Genomic DNA, 24,421 nt, shown 5'->3' with positions numbered 1-24,421 from the left:
ACTCACAGTTTTTATAGGATTTTGCTGCTCTGTCCTAATGAGCAAGCAGCCTTAACTACCACACACATTTATTACTACTGTTTTCTTATGCGTCAGCCCATGCACTAATTCCTGACAGGCCAGTCTGAAGAACGTAAGTTTTTTGTGTTTTTTTTTTTTTTTTTCAAACTGCAATTTCCCTCTTAGCAACCAGTCAGCAGTAAAGCTGAAACAGGAAACTGGCACATCAGCCACTCCACGTGGTGCACTGCAAGAGGTAGGGAGGATTGCTCTCATCCGGGAAAAGGTAGACCGCTCGTATTTTAATGAATCAGAGCCGGCACCCACTGAGGTCTCGCGGGGGCTGATCCGAAAGTGTAGACACTGTGAATGAGTTAATGAAACGCACGTGGGTTCTGGAACCTGTGACTGTACCCTGAAACTGCCGAGATGGTCCAGGGATGGAGAGATGTTAGATGCTAGGGTGGACATGCGGGATGTAGAAAGTGCTGCCGAACTGTAGGACCAGGGACCTCGGCTCTCGCCCGCCCGGCTCCAGCCCGTACCCGGGCCCCTACTTACGCACGCAGAGGCAGGCCACGAGCTTGGCTGCCTCATCAGGCACTGGACAGGTGGGGAAGACAGGCTTGAGCAGGTACGTGGCGAACACCAGCGCCACGATGTACTGTGAGGAGGGCCGAATGATGAGCAGCTCGATCCAGAGCTTGAGGAAGGCGGGCAGCGAGCCGTAGACTTCCAGCATGTAGGCGTAGTCGCCGCCCGACTTGGAGATGGTGGTGCCCAGCTCGGCGTAGCAGAGTGCGCCCACGATGGAGAAGACACCGCACACAGCCCACACCACGAGCGCCAACCCGGGCGAGCCCGCCTCCTTGAGCACGCCGGTGGGCGTAACGAAGATGCCCGAGCCGATGATGGTGCCCACGATGATGGCCACACCGTTGAGCAGTGTGATGTTGCGCTGCAGGGTCACGCCTTCGCCCCCAGGGTCCGCGCCGTCCGGGCGCTTCGCCTCCAGCATCTTCTCCCGCGCCTGCCTCTCCTCCTCCGCCGCCGCCGCCGCCGCCGGGGCCGCCACCGCGCGCCGCTTCGCGCCCGCGCCGGCCATGCTCTCGGCGTTCCCGGCTCGGCCTAGATACCCGGCGTGCGCGCGGCCGAGCCGCTCTCCGCGTACAGAGAGAAAAGTCTACGCCGGCACCACCCTCTCGGCGTTTTATCCCCGCCGTTAACCCGCCATCAAGCCCCGCCCATCACTGCCGCCGTTGGTCGGTCCGCAAGAGCCCCACCCATCACCCCCCCCGCGTGACCCCGCCTCCTCCGCGGGCCCCGCCCTCAGGCCTGTTAGAGCAAGTGGGGAAGCTGACTGCAGCCTAGTGCTGCGTGAGACCACCCGAGTGCCCTACGCTGGTGGGGAGCACACCTCACAAGTCCCTCTGCAGGATGCCGGGGGCCGGACTGTAAGGGCATGCTTCTCCTCCCTCCTGCCTTTTCTGCCCCAAGTGGAAGATAGTGATGCAGAGGACTCGCCTGGGGTCAAAGCACCGGAAGCGTGGTTCAGAATGCACCACCTGCAGGGAATCCAGGCCTTGCCTCGCTGAGACCAAGAAGTTCCGGAATTATCTCGCCTTCCTCCAGTCTGCACATCCTGTGCATCTGGGAGGTCGGGGCGGCGGGGGGGCGGGGGGGGGGGCGCATATGGTCCAACCTGGAGGAACAAGTCAGAGGGTGAAGTGATCCATCAGCTCTGGAAGCAGGGAAGAGCAGGCCAGGATGGGAGCAGCCCATTCCTGGACTTAGATACCCTTCTGATCCCAAGGAGAGTCTTGCCAGAAGCATGCCTAGTGTACACCCAACCTGGAGAAGCAAGCTTTGGAAGAGAGGAACCTGCATACTCAGTTAAGACAGGGACCCCCACGTAAGAGAAACCCCCAAATCTTTGTAGGGATTTTAAAGGCAGGCTGTAGGGTGAGAAGGCTTTAGCTTGTCATTCTTAGGAAATCTTAGCTAAGAGGGCTTTTGAGTCAATGTGGTCAGAAGTCTGAAAAGGCTGTCATCACCCCAGGCCTGGTTGCAGGGCAGGGTATGGTGATCTGAGCTGACAGGTGTGTTGGGAAAAAGTTCCAGTCACTGGTCAGTGTCAGACCTGGAAGCCCCATGGTTACCTTTTAACCTACTGTTCCCTTCTCTGTCCTAAGGGGTCCTCAAGAAATCTCACAAACAAGCAGAAGCCAGGATGAGGGGATGCAGTGTTCAGACCTGTGAGGATGCAATGATCTAGGTGTGCTTTGCAAAACAGTCTCGTCGGCCAAGCAGGTGCCTCTGGCTTCCCCACTCCTGAGGCACGACCAATGAAGAAGGTCAAACTTCTCGCCATCTCTGCAGCTATAGCCACAGCCAAGAATGCCAGAGCTATCCTTGGAAGCCCATGTCCAGGGGGTGTTCAGCCAAGGACTCCAGGCATGTCTCTGGAGCTCCCACGCCACCCATTCCAGTATGTCACTCATACATTTGCAATGACAAACTGGAATCTGTGCAGCCTGAGCAACCAAGGTGCTAAAAGGTCACACTGACATTAACATGCCATACTACAGATAGCTCAAGTTGGTGGCTTTGGGAAGGATGTAAAACTTGCCCCTCTCATTCTTTTCTTTTTTTTTTTTTTCCTTTTTTTTTTTTTCTTAAGACAGGGTTTCTCTGTGTAACAGCCCTGGCCGTCTTGGAACTCCCTCTGTAGACCAGGCTAGCCTCAAACTCACAGCCTCTGCCTCCCGAGTGCTGGGATTAAAGGCGTGCGCCCCCGCTGCCAGCTGCCCCTCTCGTTCTTTACACGATCCCTTCAGAAAGTCAAAAGCATACCACCAACTCACTGAGACATTGCTAAGATCCCAAGGGGCAGCTCCTAATTTAAAATGACATGTGGCAACTCTTAGAGCCGCTTTGTAAATGAGGACACCGGCTTTGTAGGTGTGTTAACTCGCCTGCCCAGTATGTGCACCCTCGGGGCCTCCAACCTCAAGGCCAGCAACTTGCCCACTTCTCACCTATGGGTGGCTAACCCTTGCATCTTTTGGAGCCTGTTCCCATTCACAGTAGCTAGGTTCTGCACAACAGCCATGCGGGAGCCTTGATTTGAGCCAGAAGTAGCAATAGTCCACGGAAGTGTAAAAATCACAACCGCAATTTAAGCCAAGGACACTACAAGAGGCCAAGGAAAGTGGTCATGGGGGAAACCAGGCAGGTTAAAATGGCTGTTCTGGGTCTGGAGTTCAGAGGAAGAATGAACATTAACAAGGAAGGCAGAAGGGAACCTTTTGTTTAGCAAAGTGCCCTGGGACAGTTGGGAGAGTTGGTACCTGGGGACTGGAGTCCGGGGAAGCTGCTGTGGTCCTTCCCAGAAAGGGAAACCAGGTCCAGGGAATGTCCCCAAGACCCAGGGTGTGTCTCCTCCCCTGCTGCTTTTCACAGGGTTAGCAGAGCCTTAGAATTCTTCCTGCAAAGCAGCTTTGGTGTGCGTTCATTCTCTCCCTGCCCTGGAACTCCTTTTCTAACAGCTAAGACTCTGATATCTTTTCCAGGAGTGCCATCTACTGGTGGATTCAGGAATAGTTTAATTTTAAACACCAAATTTCCTCACCCGGGGCCATAGTGCTCTTCAGCTGGTCCGCAATTGATTTGAAATGGTGTTGTGTATTTTCACAGGGCTGACAGGGTGTTGTGGAGTCCTGTCTTCCCATCTCCATCTTGAAATCAGAGCAGGTGTGAATATCTGCACTGGTGAGACCCTCTCAAGACCTCTTAACAGTCCTTCATAGAAATGGGGAGAGTCAGGTTCCAGTCATGCCCTCCTACCTGTGCTACCCACTGTACTCTCCTGCCCTAGTTGCACATGGCGTAGTGAGGTGGAAGACTGAAGGAGGCAAGGGTGGGACTTTTTTTTTTTTGATGCTGCTATCTTCTGTAAGGAACTCATTCATTCACCAACTGGACTTGTATGGGACGGGGTCCATCAGTGCCCTATCTGATATGAGTAGAAGTTTGTTCACATCTACCCATGAAAAGCCACACAACAGAGACACAGTAACCTGGACGTTTCTACAGATGGAAATGTGTGTGTCGGGGGAAGCAACTTGTAGGAGTCAGTCTTTCTACTACATCGGTCCCAAGGGTTGAACTTAGGTCGTTAGGCTAGCTGCAAGCACCTTTTCCTTCTGAGTCATTTTTATGACCTCCTCTTTGTTTCATTTTTAAGTTTTTTTTATATTTATTTTATGTGGACGGGTGTTTTGCCTACATATGTATCTGTGCACCGTGTGTGTGTGCCTGGTGTCTTCAGAGGACAGAAGAGGGCATTGGGTCCCCTGTAATTGGAGTTACAGATGATTGTAGCTACCATATGGATGCTGGGAACTGAACCTGAGTCCTCTGCAAGAGCAAAAAGTGCTCTTCACCACTGTGCCTCCCCCTAAACCTTTATGTTTTGAAAGAGGGTTTCTCATAGGCCTGGAACTTGCTGAGTGGGATGGCCAGGATGCCCAGCCAGTGAGCACCCTGGATTGCCTAGTTCTGCCTCCCCAGCACTGGGGTTATAAGCCTGTGTCACCACACCTAGCTGGCTGGCTTCCTTCCTTCTTTCCTTCCTTTTTTTCTTTTTAAATATAGGTTCTGAGCAATTGAACTCAGGCCCTCATGCTAGTAAGGCAAGCAGTTTACCAACCGAGCCATCATCACCCCAAACACCTTTTCTTTCTTTTTTTTCCCTCCAGATTCTTGATGACAAAAGCTGGTGAGAAGGGGGCCTTCCACAGCAATGCTAGGCACACGGTTGATGTGAATGTACGCCCTGAGCATCCATGGCCTCTGGGAACAGTGGCCTCTGCTTGTCCCTCCAGCAGGCCTTTCGTCTGCCTCTGTGAAGTGGGAGTGGACACTAGGACATACCTAGTACATACGAGCTGAGACAGCACACCACCTGCAGCAAGCCCTGTCTCCAGCAGTGGAGATGCTATTCAGGCGTGTCTGGAACCTAGTGTGACTTGCGTGAGAAGATAACTGGACCCTCTCAGGGCTCTGGGCTCTGTGAGCCTGTCTTCATTTTGCCTCACTAGTCCTCGTTGAAACCCCAACTTGCAGGGGCCCAGACCTGCAAGAAAACCATAGAGCAGGTGCATAGGATGAGTCCTTTTCCAAACGAACCGCAAACGCCCTGAGCGCACCCAGCCCCGGTTCTTAACTACTCTTGCAGAGAGCAGGACCCTGTACTGTGAAGCCAGTGGAGGAACAAATTGGGATCATTTGGGCTGTGGGGAAAGAAGAAATTTGATCCCTTCACCCATGAGTACTGGGCAGCAAACACCTATAAACTACCCAAACATACCGGAAACGGAGGCAGGAGGAGCATGTGTCCCAGGCCAGCCTGGACTACATGAAGCCCTGTCTCAAAAACCAAAATGCCATGAGTGAAACACCCTGCCCCTGCTCTTGGGCAGCTCCTCAGGCCCCTCAGGCTTCTGCATTGATCCTTCTCATCTCTCGGGCCTTGCTAGTTCCTCTGCCCCAGCTCTCTCTGCTTTAATGCCCCAGCCCCAGCCCTGCATGCCCTCCACCCTGCTTCATCTCTGCCTCTCTCAGATTGAGTACCTCTAGGTTCAAGGCTCCTCAGCGGCATGCACCTTTCACCTGGGGCCACGGGCCTGTTGTTTTAAAGACAGGGTCTCTCTCCTCTCTCACAATGTAGCCCTGGCCTGGTACTTGCTATGTTGACCAGGCTGGCCTCAAGCTCACGAAGGTCTGCCTCTCTCTGCCTCTCAAGCACTGGTAGGGTTACAGGACTGTACCACCCCATGGTCTTTTGTCTCTGGATGTACCTAATTGCCCTGTGCTCTAACAGGTGGTGTCAATAAATAGTCATTGGACTGAACAATTAGACTCAACTGCATGTATAATTATGAAATAAGACAAAAGGAGGACTATACCATGTGTGAGTACACACACACACACACACACACACCTGTCCTTAGGGTGCCTATGGCCAGATTTGGGTTTATGTGTTTGAGAGCATGTGTACTAGACGGCTCTCAGAATTTCTGGAATTCAGTAAAAAGGATCAGCAGCATTTACCTTGCTTAGAGATAACTTTGAAGTGCAGAAATATTTAAGTGCTGCTGAAAAAGACCCCCAAACTGACAGGAAATTCTGATGAAGAGATTAATCTCAACCCTAGAAGCACATCTACCCTCCATCCTTCCTGCCGTGGATAGGAAAGACTCTGCCTCAGAACCCAAAAAGGCTGTGGTCAGACTGGGCCTGGTGGTACATGCCTATACCCCCAACACTTGGGAAGCTAGTGGGCAGGAGGATCACGTGTTCCGGGTCAGTGTGGTCTGTGTGAGACCCTGCCTCAACAAGCATGAATGGGACGCATTGCCACTATCCCTCTGCAGCTCCTTAGGTGATGAGGGGCCTGAGGTGAAAGCAAGCTGTTCCCTCTGTCAGTGCTCAGGGAGAACCCAGGAGGCCCATGGACAGGGAAGACGGCTGAGGAGGTCAAGGGTAGGAAGGAGTGGCTCTTGCTAACAGTCATGGAGACACACACACAGCTGTCTGTCTCTGTAAGAGAGCAAGGGGCCCCAACTCCCTCTGGGAGAGACAGGTGCTTAATTAACCCTCAGTATCACAAGAAGCTTCCGGAACGGGGAAGCTAGAGGATCATGTTTGTTTCACAAGCACACACGCTGACACTTTCCCGCTAGAGAAGCAAATTTGGTGCAAGCAGGGAGAGGAAGGGCAGTGGCTGAGCCAAAAGGCAGGGAGGCTGGTCAGGGCATGACACTAGGTGAAACAGAAGGTTTGATGATCTCGGTGTCCCACTGACAGGGTCCACTGATTTCTTAGATATGGTGAATAGGAGCTGAAGAGGGCAGGCATCCCTAAGTCTGTCTGTGGCACTGGGTGGATGTAGGAGCCATTGGCTGGGAGGGGCCTCGGAGTGTCAAGTTGGGCTCTGACGGCAGGCATAACAGCCCAGCTGTCAACAGAGCGACACGTCTTGAGCTGTGCAGTACCCACTGACCACAGAACATGGATGTAGACACAGTCTAGGCCTTGAGGGCTTCTGCAAGGACACTACTTCAGGGGAAGAAAAAAAAAAAATGGGTATCCAGCGAGGGGAGAAGTGACCCTGGGGCCTCTTAGGATGTCTGTACGTGCTCTGGGGCTGAGAGAGGCTGATGACCCAGGTTACACAATGGACTATGGAGAGAGGACTGGGATAGGGGACAGGGACACCGATGAGACTGTGGCTGTTGTCCCTACGAGGTAGCCTTGGGAGATTGGTCAAATGTGGCCTCTTCACACGGACCCAGCAAGAGTTCACACACATTCGCGTTCTTACGACTGGAGGAAGTAACACAAGAGCCAAGGAGAGAGCCTTGAACTTTCAAAGTTGAGCCAGATATTCTGAAGACAATGGTGTGTCTCTGGACAGAGCGCTCAGGCCTGTGAGGGAGTCTCCTTTGTTTTTTCGCCCTGCTGCTTTGAGGGCTGATATCAAAGCCTTTTCCTCTCATTTTGTTTGTAGTTTTGTAGCAATGTGTCCGGGCTCAGTCCTCTTCCTGGGAGTGTATCAGTGTCTCCAGGCTAGCATGGCTTTTTAAAAATAGCCAACAAAAGGGAATAGTTTTTAGGAGACAAAGGCATCTGTGCCCTCAGAGGAAAGAGTCGCTGCAGGATCCCGTCTGAGTTCTTGTTGGATGTGACATGGCAGCACAGTGGAGCTAAGCCCCTCCCTCTCTGTAGGTGCCCCCATCTTGCGTTCTCTGCCTCTGAGACCCCATGAAAACGGATGCCCATGGATAATTAACATGTGGCTCCTCTCTCTAACTCATCCCAGGCTCAAATCCCCAGTCCCATTTCCTGGCGCACCACAGGAGAGGCCTCTTGCCCACAGAACCCGAGGTCCAAGCACCTTTCTGACAGTTTTGCAAAAGATCTGGTCCAGTGGAAGCTGCCTTATGCCTGTATTTGACTTCAGGACATTCCCTCTCATTGATGTTGCCTTTTCCTTTGTTGTATGAGGCACAGAGGGTTGGGATATGCAAGCTTGAGGACCTGGGTGTCATCTTTACAAAAAGCCAAGCATGGTGGTGCTCATCTGTCACCTCAGCACTGGGGAGGCAGAAAGCAGACAAGTAATCTCAAATGTAAGATCCCCCTGCTCCAGCACCCCAAGTGCTACAGTTGCGGGTGTGCACTATCATGCATGACCAGAATGTCAGAAACCTCCATGTGTGGTCTTTTCTTGTTGTAGTGCTTGTTCATGTGGACTGAAGCTCCTTCATTAGAGACTTGAGGATGGCTCTATTTCCTCAAGTCTCAAGAATGGATTTTGTGTCCCAACTGAAGACAAGAAGACCACGTCCCCTCTTGCATCATGTCTGTACTGACAGAGCCACCTGACCCTCTAGTAGCCATGACACCAAGACACCCAAAGGGCCTGGAAGTCAAGAGTGGCCTTCAGGGGCTTGCTGCACCTGGGCCAGCTACTGCCAGGGTCACAGATGGACACTAGCCTCTACCCTGCTCTTCCAGGAGGAAGCGTGTCAGGAAGCCCAGGCTGGTTCTCTGTAGTTACTCCAGGACACTGCCCAGCCTGGATGGAGGTTGTTGATACCATGGGAAGCTCTGGGATGGGAGAGGAGTGAACTGTTGCCAAAGTAAACCCAGGGGCTACGCAGACGCTCTTTGATTCGACATGCTATTTGTGGACCAGAATACATATTTATTCTTTATTTCCCCCAGTGAGACACAGTGTGCCTTGGGGAACAGATTAGTGCTTATTTTTCCGTGCTGTTTCTCACTGCGTACCTGGCAGTTGAGTGATGTTTGAAGATAACGCCATGAGGTTGTTTGTTGAACTGTGTTTCTACCTGAGGGGGGAAAAGTTAATGTTATAACTACCATATGGATAGAGATTTTCTTGCTTCCAAACAAGCAAGCAGTTAAAAAAAAAAAAAGAGCCCAGAATGACTGAGGTGGCAGGATACCTGTTGGCACCTGGAACAGAGGTGATGGACCCCAGGTAGTCCTGATCCAGAGTGCAAATGTTGCCTCTGAGCCTGGCTTTCCTCTTGGCTTCCTGATGCTGTGTGCTGTGCGCAGGCTCACCTCTGTGGTGGAAAGAGCAGGTACAGGCACAGGAGGCAGCCACCATTCATCCATGAAATAAACACTGAGGGGCTTGTTATGTGCCAAGCGCTCTTCTAGGGACTCAGACGCCACCATCTTGGGATGAACTGTCTTTGCTCCATTAGAGGTTGAATCCTAGGAGGCTGATGATGAAGGATAACAGAGGTGGAGGGATCACAGAACACATTGGGTACATTGGGCTGAGAGGTTATAAACAGAAACAGTAGGGATAAGGACCAAAATGTGACAAAGAGTGAGCATTCTGTAGTGGGTCATTGTCAGAGACCAAGGAAGGGGCGAGCTGCAGGGGCATCTAAGGGTGGAGAATGCCAGGAAGAAGCAGGAAGCTGAAGGCTCGGCCTGATGGAGCAGTGTGAGGCAGCTGGAGGCGAGGATGCCATGTGGGATGATGTTTTTAGGAAGGTCATCACTGAGGCCCCAGGTCACCATAATCAGCTGGCTAGTGGAGTGGAGTGAGGCTGTACACGCTGCCAACAGCACTTCTTTTTCCTTGGCCCCACAAGCAGGTGGGGCATCCAGATAAGGCCCTGGCAGTTGAGCATACCATCTGTTTTTCCAGTAAAGTAGAGCACACAACCTACAGTGAAGGGTGTACAACAGAGGGGTGTCGAGGGGCAATGTGGTGGGGAGTGCAGGTGTCCCCTTTCAAGGCCCTCTTACTTTATACCACATCCCTTCCTGAATGTCAAGGGACTCACAGAGTCTGTGCTGAGCACAACGATGCTCCTCAGAGATACCCACATCTTAATCTTTGACCCCGTGGATGTGTGATTTGGCCTCAGTGACTCTGCAGTGGGATTAGAGACATTATTATGGAGAGCTGATCTGGGTTGTGTAGGGACATCAGGTAATCATGAGGGGTCTTTCTGGAGGGAAGCCATAGGGCTAGATCACAGGAGGAGAGGTGACCGTGGAAGTACAGTCAGAGTGTGGGAAAGGAAAAGGTGGTTTGTGCCTGTAAAACCAGCAGTAGTGGGGGCTAGCTCTGACGATGATGAATTTCAGGCCGGCCTGGGGCTGTATACTGATTCTCTCCAGGGCCTCCAGAAGGAACCAGCCTTGCTTACTTACACCTTGACTCCAGCCTCGGTCTTACTGAACTCTGAATGGACTTGGGGTCCTTAAGTCCTCCATACTATGTTATAGGATCCCCAGATTTGACACTAAAGAAAAAGATATTGTTCTCACCCTCTGTTGCTGAGGACTCTGGAGGGTCCTAACAATGACGCACAGAAAACAACGTGTGAAGAGAGGAAAGAACAGAGCTGAGGCCAGACCAAACAATCTAGGTGTAGATGATTTGCTCCGTCTTTTTTAATTTGTTTAGGTTTTTTGTTTTGTTTTGTTTGTTTTGAGACAGGATCTCACTATGTAGCCCTGACTGTCCTGGAACTCACTATGTAAACCAGGCTCGCCTCAAACTCACAAAGACCCACCTCCACCCCACCTGACCCTACCCCGCCTCTCCAGTGCTGGGATTAAAGGCATGAGCCACCTCATCTGGCAAGTTGCTCAGTCTTGAAGGCCATCTTGTACCTGTCTTGGGTCTCCTGAGATGGCCCTGTCCAGGGTTCTACCCTATGTGCATAAGTTTCTCTCTCTCTCTCTCTCTCTCTCTCTCTCTCTCTCTCTCTCTCTCTGTGTGTGTGTGTGTGTGTGTGTATGTGTGTGTGTGTGTGTGTGTGTGTGTGTGTGTGTGTGTGTGTGAGAGAGATTTGGGTATTTTGGTGTACATATGTATACAGATGCAAATGTGCACTTTTTGCATGTGGAGGTCAGAGGGTGTCCCATGTCAGTCCTCAGATACATCCCACATTTTGCTTGAGACAGGACTTCTCTTGGTTCTGGAATTTATGGCATAGTCCTGGCTGGCTGTCCTGCAAGCTTCCAGGGATCCACTTGTCTCCACTTTCCATATCGCCATCACTGAGATTTACATGCACACACTTTTTGTGTGGATACTGGGGATCTGACCTCAGGTCCTTATGGCATTAGGTAAGCGCTTTGTGGGCGGAGCTGTCCCTCCAGCTCTGTTCCTTCGGTTTCTTTAAAGTATTTCTTTTACTTGCAACAACAACAACAACAAAAAAAGCAGGTTGACCAGAGCAATGATCTCATCTTCTTTTTAATCACATGACACCCCTGCAAATTGCACACCTCCTTGTCACTCTGTTCCGCCTAGCCTTGCAGACATCCTCCTGTGATTAGGACCTCGTTCCCACCCTAGTGGCCTGGAATGACGAACGGACTTTCCGGTCCATGAGGGGCTGGAGCGGGCGGTAGTTGTTTACCATCACCTCTTCTTCCTCACCATGCCCAGAAAACAAGAGTGTGCGGAACGCTGACAGCTGGGATAGGGAGCAGCCAGAGTGAGCCGATGCCAGCATGGCAGGAGTCAGGTGTCCCCCATGCCTTGTGCGGTCCCCCCAACTGAATCAGGGGTGCCCATGACCCCCCCAGAACACAGTATAATGGACCAGTGACTCCAGAAGATTCATTAGAGGCACTGTTGCTGCCGCTCTGTTGGGACTGGAGAGCCCACAGACATGACAGAGCCCCACTAGCCCCACAGAAAGGCCCCACAGAAGGGTACTGAGGCCTAGTTTACAGCCAGCACCAACTAACTTGTCAGTCACTGAGTGGGCCACTTAGGTAGGGAAGGAGCTCTCTGGCCTATGCCATGATGTACCTTTTTCTGCTAATGTGTACATTTACAACCCCCATCCTCCATTGAACTCCTGTGGCAAGATGGGCAAGAACTCAGGTCCAAGTTTGCATCACTTTTCTTCTTACATGGACTTTCCCAGGCACAGCCTGGCTGGGCTGTTTAATTAAGTGTCATCAGGACAATGATCACACCTGGACCTCAAGGAATATGATGTATGCTAGCCCCATCAACACCCCATGTGTGATCATGGGGCCTATACTCAATGACTCTCATGCAAATGGAAAAATCCTTCTAGCAGTTCAGGAACATCTAAAATATGCCAGTGGGGCTAGGGAAGTGGTTCAATCCTTAAAGTGCTCGCCTTGAGTTCCAGCCTCAGGATGCATGGAAAAAGGCTGCCATGATGGCGTGCTCATGTAATCCCAGGGTTGGGGAGGCAGAGCCAGGGGATCCTGAGGCTAGTCAGCCAGCCTAGCCTAATGGATGAGTTTCAGGCCAATGCACCATGTCTCAAAACACAAGGTGAATGATACCTAAGGAAGGGCACCAGAGGTTGACTTTACTCCACGACACACATAATAGATGTGCCAGAGAATGGAGTCTGGTAATGCCCCGCCATGACATCTTGATGAAGATGCAGGTAAAAATGGCCTCCTTTGGGACTGTGACTCAACTGCAGTGCTCACCTGGCTTGGGGCCACCTCAATGGGCATCTTCTGGATAATCCAGGTGACTGATTCAGCCAGTGGCGGGGTGGTAAGGGAGCCAGGGTAGGTCCAGTAATCCCGGCAGGCAGGCAGCAGACAAGAAGGGTCAAAAGGGCCCACGTCCACCTGTGTACCCTGAGAATAAGAATCACAGCCCTGTTAGGGGTCCAGCACAAGGAGGCCAGGGAGGAGCCAAGTGCCTCTTCATCTTACCACAGCTCTGATGGCCACCAAGCATGCTGAATAATGGCTTACACCGCCACCATTGTCATATGTGGAATCAGAAGGAAAATGTGACTCTTCTTTACAAGAAAAGGACTCCGACCAAATGGTTATATTTCTCTTTTAAATTATTCCTCCATATATATATGGAACATTTTTTTTTTTTTGCCATTTTCAAGTGTGCAGTTTGAGGGTGTTAAAGACATTCACATCATGCTGTCATCACCCACATTTATCTCCAGAACTTTCTCTGCCTCATTAAACACTGACTCCCATTCTTCCCTGACCCCTGGAAACCACAGTCTTCTTTCTGGCTCTGAACCTGCAGACCCATGGAAGTCAATGTGTCTCCTTCCTGTAGCCCTGGATAGCCTCGAACTCCCAGAGATCTGGGATTCAAGGCCTGTACCTGCATAACTGCTTTGCAGTGGTCTTCGCACAGCTTATTTCAGCGAGCATTGTGTCCTCAGGGCCCACCCATGGCACAGCAAGTGCTAGAACAGTCATTCTTCCTTCCTTCCTTTTTTCCTTCTGTTTTGTTTGTTTGTTATGTTTTTGTTTTGTGGGGTTTTTTGTTTGTTTTGAGACAGGGTTTCTCTATGTAGTCCTAGCTGTCCTGAAACTCACTATGTGGATCAGGCTGGCCTTGAACTCAGAGACCCACTTGCCTCTGCCCCTAATCTGAGTGTTGGGGTTAAAGAAGTGTAACAACACCTGGCTGAGACAGGGTCTTATGTAGCCCAGGGTGTCCTCAAAATCTCTATGTCACAGATGTGAAATACACAGAGAGTCTGGATCCTAAAAAAAAAAAAAATCTCTATGTCACACAAGGATAATTCTGAACTCCTGATCCTCCTGCCTCCACCTCCTGAGTGCTGAGATTACCAATGGGAGCCGGGATGTTCTGTGTGTCCTTCTGTGCTTTGGTCAGACGGAAAGCATCCACCACGTGGCTAGGCTGTGTTTCATTTGCATTCACCCAGGTTGGACACTTGGCCTGCTTCCCCTTCTGGTTATCTTAAATAGTACTTCCGGAATGGGATGGGGTGGGTGCTGTTTGCTTCAGGGCGACTTTCAGTTCTCAGGGCCCACACCCATACATAAGATTGCTGGGTCAGATGGACATTTTTTTTTTTTAGTTTAAGGACCCCAAAACATGTGTTTTCAACAGTGGCTGCACTGACAAATCTTACAGTTTTAAAACAACTGCCTGTCTCTCTGAAGCAGCCTGACTCTAAAACTGTGCATGCTGCGGGACCCTACCCCACCCCAGTCCTCATGTTCTTCTCTCCCACAGGGGGCAGGTGGGACCAAGGGCCCCACAGCTGCTCCTGACATATGGCTCAAGCTCTCTGCCCTCCTCTTAAGACAGCTGGAGTCAGCCTGGCCTCCGCCTCAGGCCGTGTTCACAGTTCATGTTTGCTTGCTTCCTGGGTTTCATAAAGCCTTTCTGAGCTCCCATGGGATGTCACTGTCCGTTTGCTCGTTCATGCGTGCGTGCATTCATTTACAAGTGTTTGTCTGAGGCAACAGAGAGCCTAACTTTGCCTCAGGTGTCGACGATACAGACGCAGGGAAGTGGAAGGAACGCCTCCCTTTTGTGGAGCCCACACAGAGTAAGAAGAGCATCAGCACTTCACACTGGGGACTTTGTGATGGAGAAAAGGAACAAATTAGGGGACAGGGTGAGATGGGAGGCAGTGGATGTTTTGAAAGGCGTGGTCCCAGAGGCCTAATGGGGTGACATCTGAGGAAAGACACGAACGAAGAGTCTCTGGAATGTGTACACTGTTGCAAAGGTCCTGAGGCAGAAGCAGCCTGATGGACCTGAGGAACATCAGGAATGTGGTGTGGTCACAATTAGTGAACGAGGTACAAAAGCAAAGAGGAGAGACGGCTGCTCAGTCAGTCACTCAGGATAGTGCTTGTGTTGCAAGCATGAAGCCCTGAGCTCGAGCCTCAGAACATTCGTGAAAAAGCTGGGCAGGATGTTGTATGCGCATGCAATCCCAGCACCGAGGAAGTGGAGACAAGCATCTTCCTGGGGCTCAATGTCCGGCCAGCCAGCCTCACCTGCTCTGTGAGCTCGAGGACGCTCAGAGACTCTGCCTCCAAAACTAAGGTGGGCGGTGCCTGAGGAGCAACACCTGAGGCCTCCACATACACATGCGTACACACAAAGTCAGTATCAACGTAAAGACGTGACAGAGGCGGGAAGCCTGCCGAGACGGACACCTCGCCTCAGCCTGGGACTGGGGATCCCCAGAAAAATCCACCTTGGCAGCAGGAGTACCACTTGCTCACGGCCTGGATGTTGCTCATCATATCAGGATATCATCACTCAAGGGTGCAGAGACTGAGGTCCCTCTTTCCCATGAGCCTCCACGGCCTAGGGGTCCCCAGGATCCTCAAGCAAGCAGGCCCAGGACAGCGACCCCCACATTGGTGAGGGCGAGAGACAGAGAAGACAGAGAAAATGAACCCCATCAAGACCCTTGGACAGAAATATTGAGTACTATGCAGGGTACCGGGGCCTGCTGATTAATAAGTCCCTAGCTCTAGGGTCCAGGGAGACCCCAAACCCCAGCCAGCCCATCTAACCTGAGCCCGGACATTGTATTTTTGGCTATGGAACCACAGGGGAGTAGTCCAGAGCTGCAGGGATGGACCTACTGAGCAGATGAGCAACAGAGCTGGGATTTGAGCCCCAGGCCACCTGACCTTCACCTCCTCCCTCCCCCTCCCATCCTCCCCAGAGTCACCATGCTTCAAGCGTTTTAAAGTCTGACAGGCTCCGGAAGGTAGGAGCACTCTCAGAGTCCATTATAGACAGCTCTGAGTTCAGCGATGCTGCTTGAGACATGCCATCATGTGCCACAGCCCCCGCCCCGCCCCCCCCCCACCCCCCCCACCTCCCCACCCCTGCATCAAAATAGTGGATGAGCCTGTATAAGCCGTCTGTACTTTTCATTCACACCACAGCTGAGGCCTGGACCCAACCAGTTTGCTTAAGACTGACACTGTGCCTACCTCACTTCAGTCAGGACAACAAGGCCCTCATGCATCCACTCTCAACATCCAAATTTCATAAATAGGGAAATTGGGTTCTGAGACACTGAGTCCCTTGCTCAAAGCCACACGGTTTCCTGGCAGATCAAGGGCCTTGGACCCAGGACATCTTGACGGAGGATCTCCAGCACACACACAAAACCTCTAGAAGTCCTAAGCTTGCAGACAGAGAGCCACGGACAAGGGGTCCTCAAGTGTCTCCTACTCCTTGGCCTGAGGAGCTCTCCATGGCTGGGTATATATAAAAGTCCCTTTATGTCCTAGAGTCAGTGGGTTATTTTCAGGGGACTGGCGTGATTTGGGTCAGAACTGAGTCCCAGATCCCGGGCCTTCCCTGTGGTCAGCCTGTGGGGAAAAGTAGTTCCCGAATCTTCCAAGGAAGGAAAACAGACCCCTGAGTAAACAACACTCCCAGCCAGCTTCTTTCTCTCCCACCCCTGTGGGAGGCAAAGGCCAGCTGGGAAAACATCCCGCCTTCCAGCTTTGTTCTGGCTGTAGGCCAGCAAGGAAGAGGGCGAGGAGCTGGGCGCAAAGTGCCTCGGCCTTGAGGTGTTCCTGAACGAGTGGACAGAACAGGGGGGCAGGGGATCTGTCTCCATCCCAAGGGGCATCTGGACCTCAACATCAAGAGGAGGCAAGGAGCAGATCAAACACTCCTGTGAGCTTTGAGGAAGGCGTGGCCACGCTTCCCTGCAGGGCAGCTCTCACCATTGTTAAGACAGGTGGAAGCCTCCTCTGTCCCCATGTCCCCATGTCCCCATGTCTAATGGCCACCTTGCTTCCTTTTGCCTCAGAATTCTTTGTTGTGGTGCTGAATAAATAAACCTATCTCTTTGGAATTTCCATTTTTCCATCAAAGTCCCTTCTGGGTTGGTCTTAAAGAAAAGTGACACCATTACTCTGCCATTTTCTCAAGACGGGCTAACAAACCAAGGTATACAAAGAATGCCCAGCCAACTTCAGAGTGACCTGGGGCCCTGCCACCAGCCTGGGCGGTGCCCAGCCTGCCTCCCTCTCCACGGGTCTGCTCTGTCCATGGTCTCAGTTAAACTCTTTCTCAAGTGTGTGCTGGTGGTGCACTGGCCTGTGTTTGCACACCCAGCCGGTAGACACTTTGGTCTGTTTTAACAGACGTTATCACTACTGGACATCGTGCCTGAGCAAAACAAGAACAAATACGAGATCAAACTCTTCCACAGGCTGCTGGGATTACCTGGGTGGTTGGTCTTGGGAAACCCCACGGAGTTCAGCACCCTTGTCTCACTGAGGGGGAAATGGGCAGGAATATGCAGAGAGCACATCACTCCTTCTCCTGAGACAGGATTTCAAGTATCACAAGGGTAACCTTGAACTTCTGATCTTTCTGCTTCCACCTCCCAATATTGCAGCTGTCTCTTGCCATACCCAGTTTATGTCGGTGCTGGGGATTGAACCCAGGGTTCCATGCATGCTCAGAGAGCTCTCTACCTACTGAGCTACATCTGAGTCTTCTTTCTTGTTTGTTTTTAAAGACTCTCATCCTGTAACCAAGGCTAGCCTGGAACTCATTATGTAGTGGAGGCTGGCTTTGAACTTTTGGCAATGCTCTTGCCTCGGCCTTCTCAAGTGCTGGAATTATAGGCATATGCTCAGAGGGAAAGCTGAATTCAGCTGAGACAAGAGCCTGAGGACCGGCCTTTCCTGTCTCTTTCTAGAGCCGGAGCCTCACGCCCTCTGCCAAACTCTTTGACTTTTCCCCAGTAAGTCGTTGCTCTGGTAAAACTTGGGTGCCTGCTTTGCTGGTTTTATGCTTCTTACCTTGTGTTTCACTTCCGGCAAGACATCCACCAGCCTCTGCAAAGCCTCATGCTTGGCCCCGAGCTGCACAGCACAGACATGTGAGCGTTAGCCTGGGAGGCAGCAGACAATAAAAACACACCTTGCTTCCAGGTGACAGTGTGCAAAAGGCCATTCTTTGTTGTTTGTTTTGGGTTTTTTTTCCACATAACATTTTTATTGGTTCTCTGGGAGTTTCACATCATGCACCCTGAACACAATCCCTTCCAAGTCCTTTCATGTGTGCCCCCACTGGTGGCCTCCCCCCAAAGAAGTATAATAATGATAATAATAATGTCCATTTTGTGTTATCTATACACTCACTGGAGCATGATCAAATTCTCAGTGACCTGCCCTTAAATAGGACTGAATCCTTCCCTCCCACACCTCCTCCAGAAGCCATCAACTGTGGAGGGATACTCTTCAGCATCTCCATCACACTTTTTAAGAGTTCTCTTTGGGGGGTTGGGGATTTAGTTCAGTGGTAGAGTGCTTGCCTAGCAAGCACAAGGCCCTGGGTTCGGTCCTCAGCTCCGGGAAAGAAAAAAAAAAAGAGTTCTCTTTGGTGGCTTACTATCTAGGCTGTTACTTTGGGATGGGGGCGGTGGGGGTGGGGTTGTCACAGAAGCCTTCCATGTCCCTCCCTACGAAAGGCCATTCTGATGACCAAACCCAGCCATGCTCAGTGGGAGAGTCCTCATGGCCAGCAGATGTTACCTTCAGAAACACTCCTATCACCGCCAGCCCATTCTCCCCCACGGTGGCTTCCTTGTAATTTTCATATTTCATGGAATTCCAGTGAACCAAATGGAGCTGAAACAGAGTGGACAAAGAATGTTAATGTGTCCTAGTGCAGCCGAAACAGCAGTCACGCCACTCTGTCCAGCACACCCTTGGGTCACGTCAATGTCGTATCAGTACACAAAGTGCTGGTGGCCAGAGTCCTTGGAGCTCCCCAAATACAGGTGGCAAGAGCTTCGCAGGACCGAAGGGAGCGAGGGAGAAGACTGTTGCTATAGTTTCTCTTCCTCTGGCTGTGAAACAACACCCCAACAAAAGCAACCGAAAGGAGAAAGGGTTTATTTCAGTTCGTGATTCAAGGTTACTGTCCACCGTGGTGGAGAAGTTAAGGCAGGGGGAGCTTGAGGCAGCTGGCCACATCATGTCCACAATCAGAAGAGAGGATCAGTGAATGCATTTTTTTTTTTTTTTTTTTTTTTTTTGGTTTTTCGAGACAGGGTTTCTCTGTGTAGTTTTGCGCCTTTCCTGGAACTCGCTTTGGAGACCGGGCTGGCCTCGAACTCACAGAGATCCGCCTGCCTCTGCCTCCCGAGTGCTGGGATTAAAGGCGTGAGCCACCACCGCCCGGCCAGTGAATGCATTTTTATCATTTTATCACCTCTTCTCCACTTACACAGTCGGGACCAGCCCCCGGGGCACGTTCCCATCCACACTCCATAAGAGTTGTGGTGGTTTGAATGAGAATGTCCACCACGGGCTATGTATTTGAACACTTGATCTCCAGTGGGTGGCGCTGTTTGGGGAGGTTTAAGAGAGTGGCCTTCTCTGGATATGGAAGACAGTTGTTTGGCTCGAACTGATTGGGGGGCACCCAGGCAGGGGGATCGGGATCTGTCCCTGGTGCATGGGCAGGCTTCTGGGAATCTGGTGCCTGCGGTCTGACGCCTTGCACAGCCTTTGTGGAGTGGGAAGGAGCTTGGACCTGCCTGGGCTCAGTGTGCTGGGCTCTGATGACTCCCCATGGGAGACCTCGATTTGGGGGATGTGGGGATGCGGGGTGGCTCAGGAAAGAGGGCTGGGGGTAGTGGGGGAGGGAGGAGAGGGATCTGTGGATGGTATGTGGAGTGAGTAGAAAATTTCTTAATAAAGAAAAAAAGAAAATAAAAAAAGAGAGCGTGGCCTTGTTGGAGGAGGTGTGTCACTGGAGGAGGAGGACTGTGAGAGTTGAAAGCCGTTTCCAGTTTGCTCTTGCTGCTTCATGCTTGTGTTTAAAGATGTGCGCTCTCATCAGAAGCTCATTTATTAGTAAAAGGGGGGACCTGTAGGGTCCTGGCCCCGTTTTGGGTAACTGTTGCCTTGCTTGCTGACCTTGACCTTGATATCCTCCCTATGCTAATTCCCTGCCAGGTTCCACCCTCCTAAATGCTTAAGGGAAGTTCCTTGTCTGTGTATCCTGCATAATGGGCGTTAACAGCTTAGATGCAAGATTGTAAAACATCTAGTGAACTTCTGCCCTCTGGGGTTCTCCCATTGTGCTGTAAGCCTGTATTTAAGACCTCTTCCCTCCTTCAATAAACAGCATTCGGCATTAAATAAATAAATAAATAAATAAACAAATAAATAAAAAGATGTGCGCTCTCGGTTTCTGTTCCCGTGGCCATGCCTGCCTCTTGCTATCATGATGGACGTACCCTTCTATAACCATAGCCCAAATAAGGCCTTCCTTTTATAATTGCCTTGGTCATGGAGGGTTTTTGTTTTGTTTTGTATGTTATTGTTTTTTTGAGACAGGATTTCTCTGTTTTAGCCCTGGCTGTCTTAGAACTTGCTCTGTAGACCGGGTTGGCCTTGAACTCAGAGATCTGCCTGCTTCTGCCTCTAGAATACTGGGATTAAAGGTGTGCGCCACCACCACTGCCTGGTGGTCATGGTGCTTTGTACAGCAACAGAAAAGTAATGAAGACAGAGGTCTTCTCATATCAATGAGCATAATAAAAACAATCCCCTATCTGTCAACTCAACAGTTATCAGTAGCCATCACAAGTGTTTTGAGTTGGCAAGACAGAAGTGAATAGTTTGATCATCTGTACCTATGAGTCACTTGGAACAAGAGTCATCAGATAAGACACAGGACTGTCAGAATTGAACAATTTCTCAGAGAGGTAAGTCCTCAATACGCATTTGGCACCTGACCTTGAACTCTGCCTTGTCTTTATTTTGTAATTCTTCCATTTCCTCCATGTGGGATTATGGACCTCACAGGGTGATTGATGTATTTGCAAGATGATGGGAACGGACGAAGAGGAGGGAGTGAGGGAGGAGGGAGGTAGCCCTGTCATCTGGTAATCATGGGCCCTGGCTGGGAACTGTAGTGATAAGACTGTAGCTTCCCCTAGGGGAGTCTGGGTATGTGTCCAGTTGTCCCTTCTCACCCACGGCCTCTACATCCATTGAACTAAAGACAGACAAACTATTTGGAATAAAAATGCTGTCTGTGCTGTTCTTGATTTTCTTGAAATGAAACAAATAGCAACAGCATGTGGCACTCACAGTGTGCTAGTGACCTGGAGATGAGGGCAGAGGTATCAGAAAAATGTGTGTGGGTTCCATACAAATATGATAGCTTTATCAGAAGGCATTCAGAGCCCCTTGGATATAGCAGGGGGCACCTATGTCCCCTAAGCACAGGGCTGTGGTTGAAGCATTCTTAACTGTGCCCAACCATGAGTCCTCAGGGACAAGGACCAGCAAGCCCTTGGTATCATGGTCAGCAAGCTGTGCCTGTTGCCATCCAGGATTCCATTGGAAGCTCTGGGTGCTCACTCCTGGGAAGCATGGATGCTCCTGGTCTGGGATCTGGGATCTAGGACCAGCAGGATAGACTTGCCCTGTCTACTTAGGACCTCCTAGAATGCAGCTCCAGGTCTCAGAGATGGAGCCCTCATTTCCATCAGACCTCTTGGCTAAGGGTCTTAATATGTAGACCCCTGGCCTCCATTTGTACCAGGCCGGCCTTCCTTCCTCCTTTCTCACCTCCACGTGGTCACAGGGAGTGTATGGGTAGGGCTCAAGATCTCTCATCTTAATCAGCTATGTTTCAACCACAAGGGCGTTCAGTAAACACATCTTAGCACAAAACAAGGCCCCAGCTAGAGAACTGTGAGGAAGGATTGCTACTGGATGAGGAGAGACACCATGCGCCCTCTAGTGGCAATGTCTGCCAGTTCAGAATGAACAAGAACTGGGCTTCATCTGTGGCTTTGGCTAGACTCTGGTTCACTTCTACAACCAGAAGATGGTGAAATGGAAAGCCAAAATGTTGAGTGTATACCCAGGCTGGTGGAAGAAGGGAAGAGGAGGGGAAAGAGAAGAGGGGGCAGTGTGGGCAGCACCTAGAGAGGAGCGGGTACATGGGGGACTGACAATGTGAATATGGCAAATCGGCCATTCCAGAGAGAAACCTCATGGTTTATGATCATATGGGTCTCTCCATTTTTCTTTGTATTGGGAATTTTCCATGATATAATGTTGGGAGGTTTCCAGGCACTGCCACAACTTCAGAGCCAATGCCTAAGGCTCTTTTGCTTAATTTTCCGTGATGACCCCACTCTGGGATGTTGAAGAAATGGCCTTTGAGAAGATGCTGTCTGGCTAGGGGTATGGCTCAAGGATGGGTTTCATCCCCAGCTCTGCAGAGGAGGAAGAGCAAAAGAAGAAGGAGGTGGAGGAGAAAGGGGAGGAGGAGGAGGAAGAGGAGGGAGTAGAGGAAGGAGAGAAGAGACCCTACTGTGGAGGTTTTCATTCTAGGTGGACATGAGGCCACTGGTCCTTAAGTGTAGCGAGCCCACAACTGAGGGCTATGAATTTCAGTGAGCTACATGACTTCTCAGAACTTCTAGCTCCTCCGGCAGCAGAGCACCTAGAGCACCCGCCCTCTGCCCCAGGACAAGGCGGCAACGGTTAAGTGGGTCAAGCTGCTCTATTGTTCTAAGTGGTACATGGGAAGCCTCAGGTCCCTGGAAATCCTTTGGGTCTGGGAACTTGGTGTGTGTGTGTGTGTGTGTGTGTGTGTGTGTGTGTGTGTGTGTGTGTGTGTGTGTGTTGGGGGGGTGGCGGTGCCAGTCACCCTGTGGGAGGCCTGACATAGAAAGCACCCATATGTGTGCTGCTTCACGGCGTTTACGAACCTCAGCCGGGTATGCGCGACCATCCACCATGTGCTCCGAGCCCCACTCATTCGCTGCTCCCCAGTGGAAGTGAAACTGCTTCAGCCTGTAGTGATTTCCCAGTGGCCCACCGCTGATCCCTGGAAATAAGAGAAGGGACACTTGTGCCTGGGCTATGTGTGGGCTCAACATTGCCTACGTGTGTGTGGGGGGAGCAGGGGGCAGTGACGGACACATTCTATCCCCAAGGGATGGTTGCACTGCTGAAGCAGGGAGGTCTGTGAAAGGTGGACCTGGCCTGACTTTGGTCACCTCCGTCTAGAGGGATGCCTGCCGCAGCAGGTTCCCAGTCAACTCTAGGATAGGTGAAGACCAAGTCTGAGCACAGCCACTAGATGGCAGTAAGGATCTCGAGTCCCTGCGAGTGACCCTGCACCAAGACATAGGCGGGGTGTCTGCTATGTGCTAATCCCACAAAGATTTCCAAGAGTTTCTTTTCTTCTGAGACAGGGTCTCATGTAACCCGGGCTGGCAGTGAACTCCATATGTAGCTGAGGATGACTTTGAACTTCCGATCCTCTCGCTTTTACCTCCTGAGTTCTGGGATTACAGGTGTGTATCAATCATTACACCTGGTTTTCTGTCATTTGGGGGATGGACAGAGACAAAGTCAACAGTCCAGTGTAGGGCTGGGAGCCCATTTAACAAGCTCCAGGTGACCAATCACACTTCTACTTGTTGGTGACACACTTCCATTCAGTTTTCAGGCAGGAATCATGGAGCAATGCTGCTCCCTAGCTTTCTCTCGGGACCATGCTTAGCCAGCTTTCTTACACAGTCCAGGACCATCTGCCTGGGAAATGGAGCCACCTACAGTGGGCTGGACCCTCCCACATCAGTTAACCATGGAAGACAATCCCCCTCAGACAGGACCACAGGCCGGTCTCTAATCCGAGCAATCCTACTGATACTCCTTTTTTAGGTGACTCTAGGTTGTGTCAAAAACTGACCAGAACACTGAGCGGCAAATGGGGCCAGTGCCACGTTGAGTGAACGATGCCATTGAGCACCGACTGCCACCAGCTGATGGGGTGTGCTTGCTTTTCCCCGTGAAAACAACTTGCAGAGGGTAGCACTCCACTCTACTCCACGCTAGGGACAGAGGTAGCCTGTGTGTGTGCCAAGGTCTGGACAGGCCCCAGGCTGGCACAATCTCACTATCTCCTTACTCCAAAACAAGATGGTCGCTCTAGAGTGCCGTCAGTCCCATCCAGTTGTAAGAACTTGTGCTATTATTACCTAACTCCAGATAAGAGGCTGGAGAGAGGGCTCAGCAGTTAAGAGCACTGGCTGCTCTTCTAGAAGACCAGCAGTTCGATGCCCAGCACCTCCATGGCAGCTCACAATCATCTATAACTCCAGATTTGGGGGATCTGATGCCCTCTTCCACCTCCATGGCCACCAGGCACACAGAAGGTGCGTAGACACATATGTAGGCAATAACACCTGTATACATACAGTAAAATTTAAAAAAATATACAGGCAAGGGCCAAGAAATAAAGAGATGGCTCAGTGGGTCAAGTGCTATTGCAAGCATTAGCATCTGGGTTTGAGCCAGGTAGAGTGGCACACGCCTTTAATCCTAGCACTCGGGAGGCAGAGGCCAGCCTGGTCTACAAAGTGAGCTCCAGGACAGCCAGGACCATTACACAGAGAAACCCTGTCTTGAAAAACCAAACCAAACCAACCCCCCCACACACACACACACAGAGGGAGAGAGAGAGAAAGAGAGAGAGAGAGAGAGAGAGAGAGAGAGAGAGAGAGAGAGAACA

The 24,421-nt window shown here is 51.2% G+C and overlaps 2 protein-coding genes across 2 annotated transcripts in view; both read right to left on the bottom strand.

Annotated features, from left to right (window-relative positions):
* The window catches only part of Slc7a5 (solute carrier family 7 member 5), a 30,065-nt gene extending 28,945 nt beyond the window's left edge, over positions 1–1,120 (bottom strand). Inside the window, exon 1 of the mRNA XM_052728101.1 lies at positions 562–1,120. Coding sequence (XP_052584061.1) covers positions 562–1,105 — 544 coding nt within the window. The 5' untranslated portion in view covers positions 1,106–1,120. The remainder of the gene's footprint in view (positions 1–561) is intronic.
* Positions 1,121–11,405: 10,285 nt separating this feature from the next.
* The window catches only part of Ca5a (carbonic anhydrase 5A), a 28,520-nt gene continuing 15,504 nt past the window's right edge, over positions 11,406–24,421 (bottom strand). Inside the window, exons 3-7 of the mRNA XM_052729338.1 lie at positions 22,611–22,729; positions 18,400–18,495; positions 17,665–17,727; positions 12,556–12,711; positions 11,406–11,549 (exon numbers count right to left, since the gene is read on the bottom strand). Of these exons, the coding sequence (XP_052585298.1) occupies positions 11,406–11,549; positions 12,556–12,711; positions 17,665–17,727; positions 18,400–18,495; positions 22,611–22,729 (578 nt within the window). The remainder of the gene's footprint in view (positions 11,550–12,555; positions 12,712–17,664; positions 17,728–18,399; positions 18,496–22,610; positions 22,730–24,421) is intronic.

This window comes from Peromyscus californicus, unplaced genomic scaffold (assembly GCF_007827085.1).
Source record: "Peromyscus californicus insignis strain IS unplaced genomic scaffold, ASM782708v3 Scaffold_8__1_contigs__length_139910024, whole genome shotgun sequence".
Taxonomy (NCBI): domain Eukaryota; kingdom Metazoa; phylum Chordata; class Mammalia; order Rodentia; family Cricetidae; genus Peromyscus; species Peromyscus californicus.
This window is presented reverse-complemented; position numbering and strand designations above follow the sequence as displayed.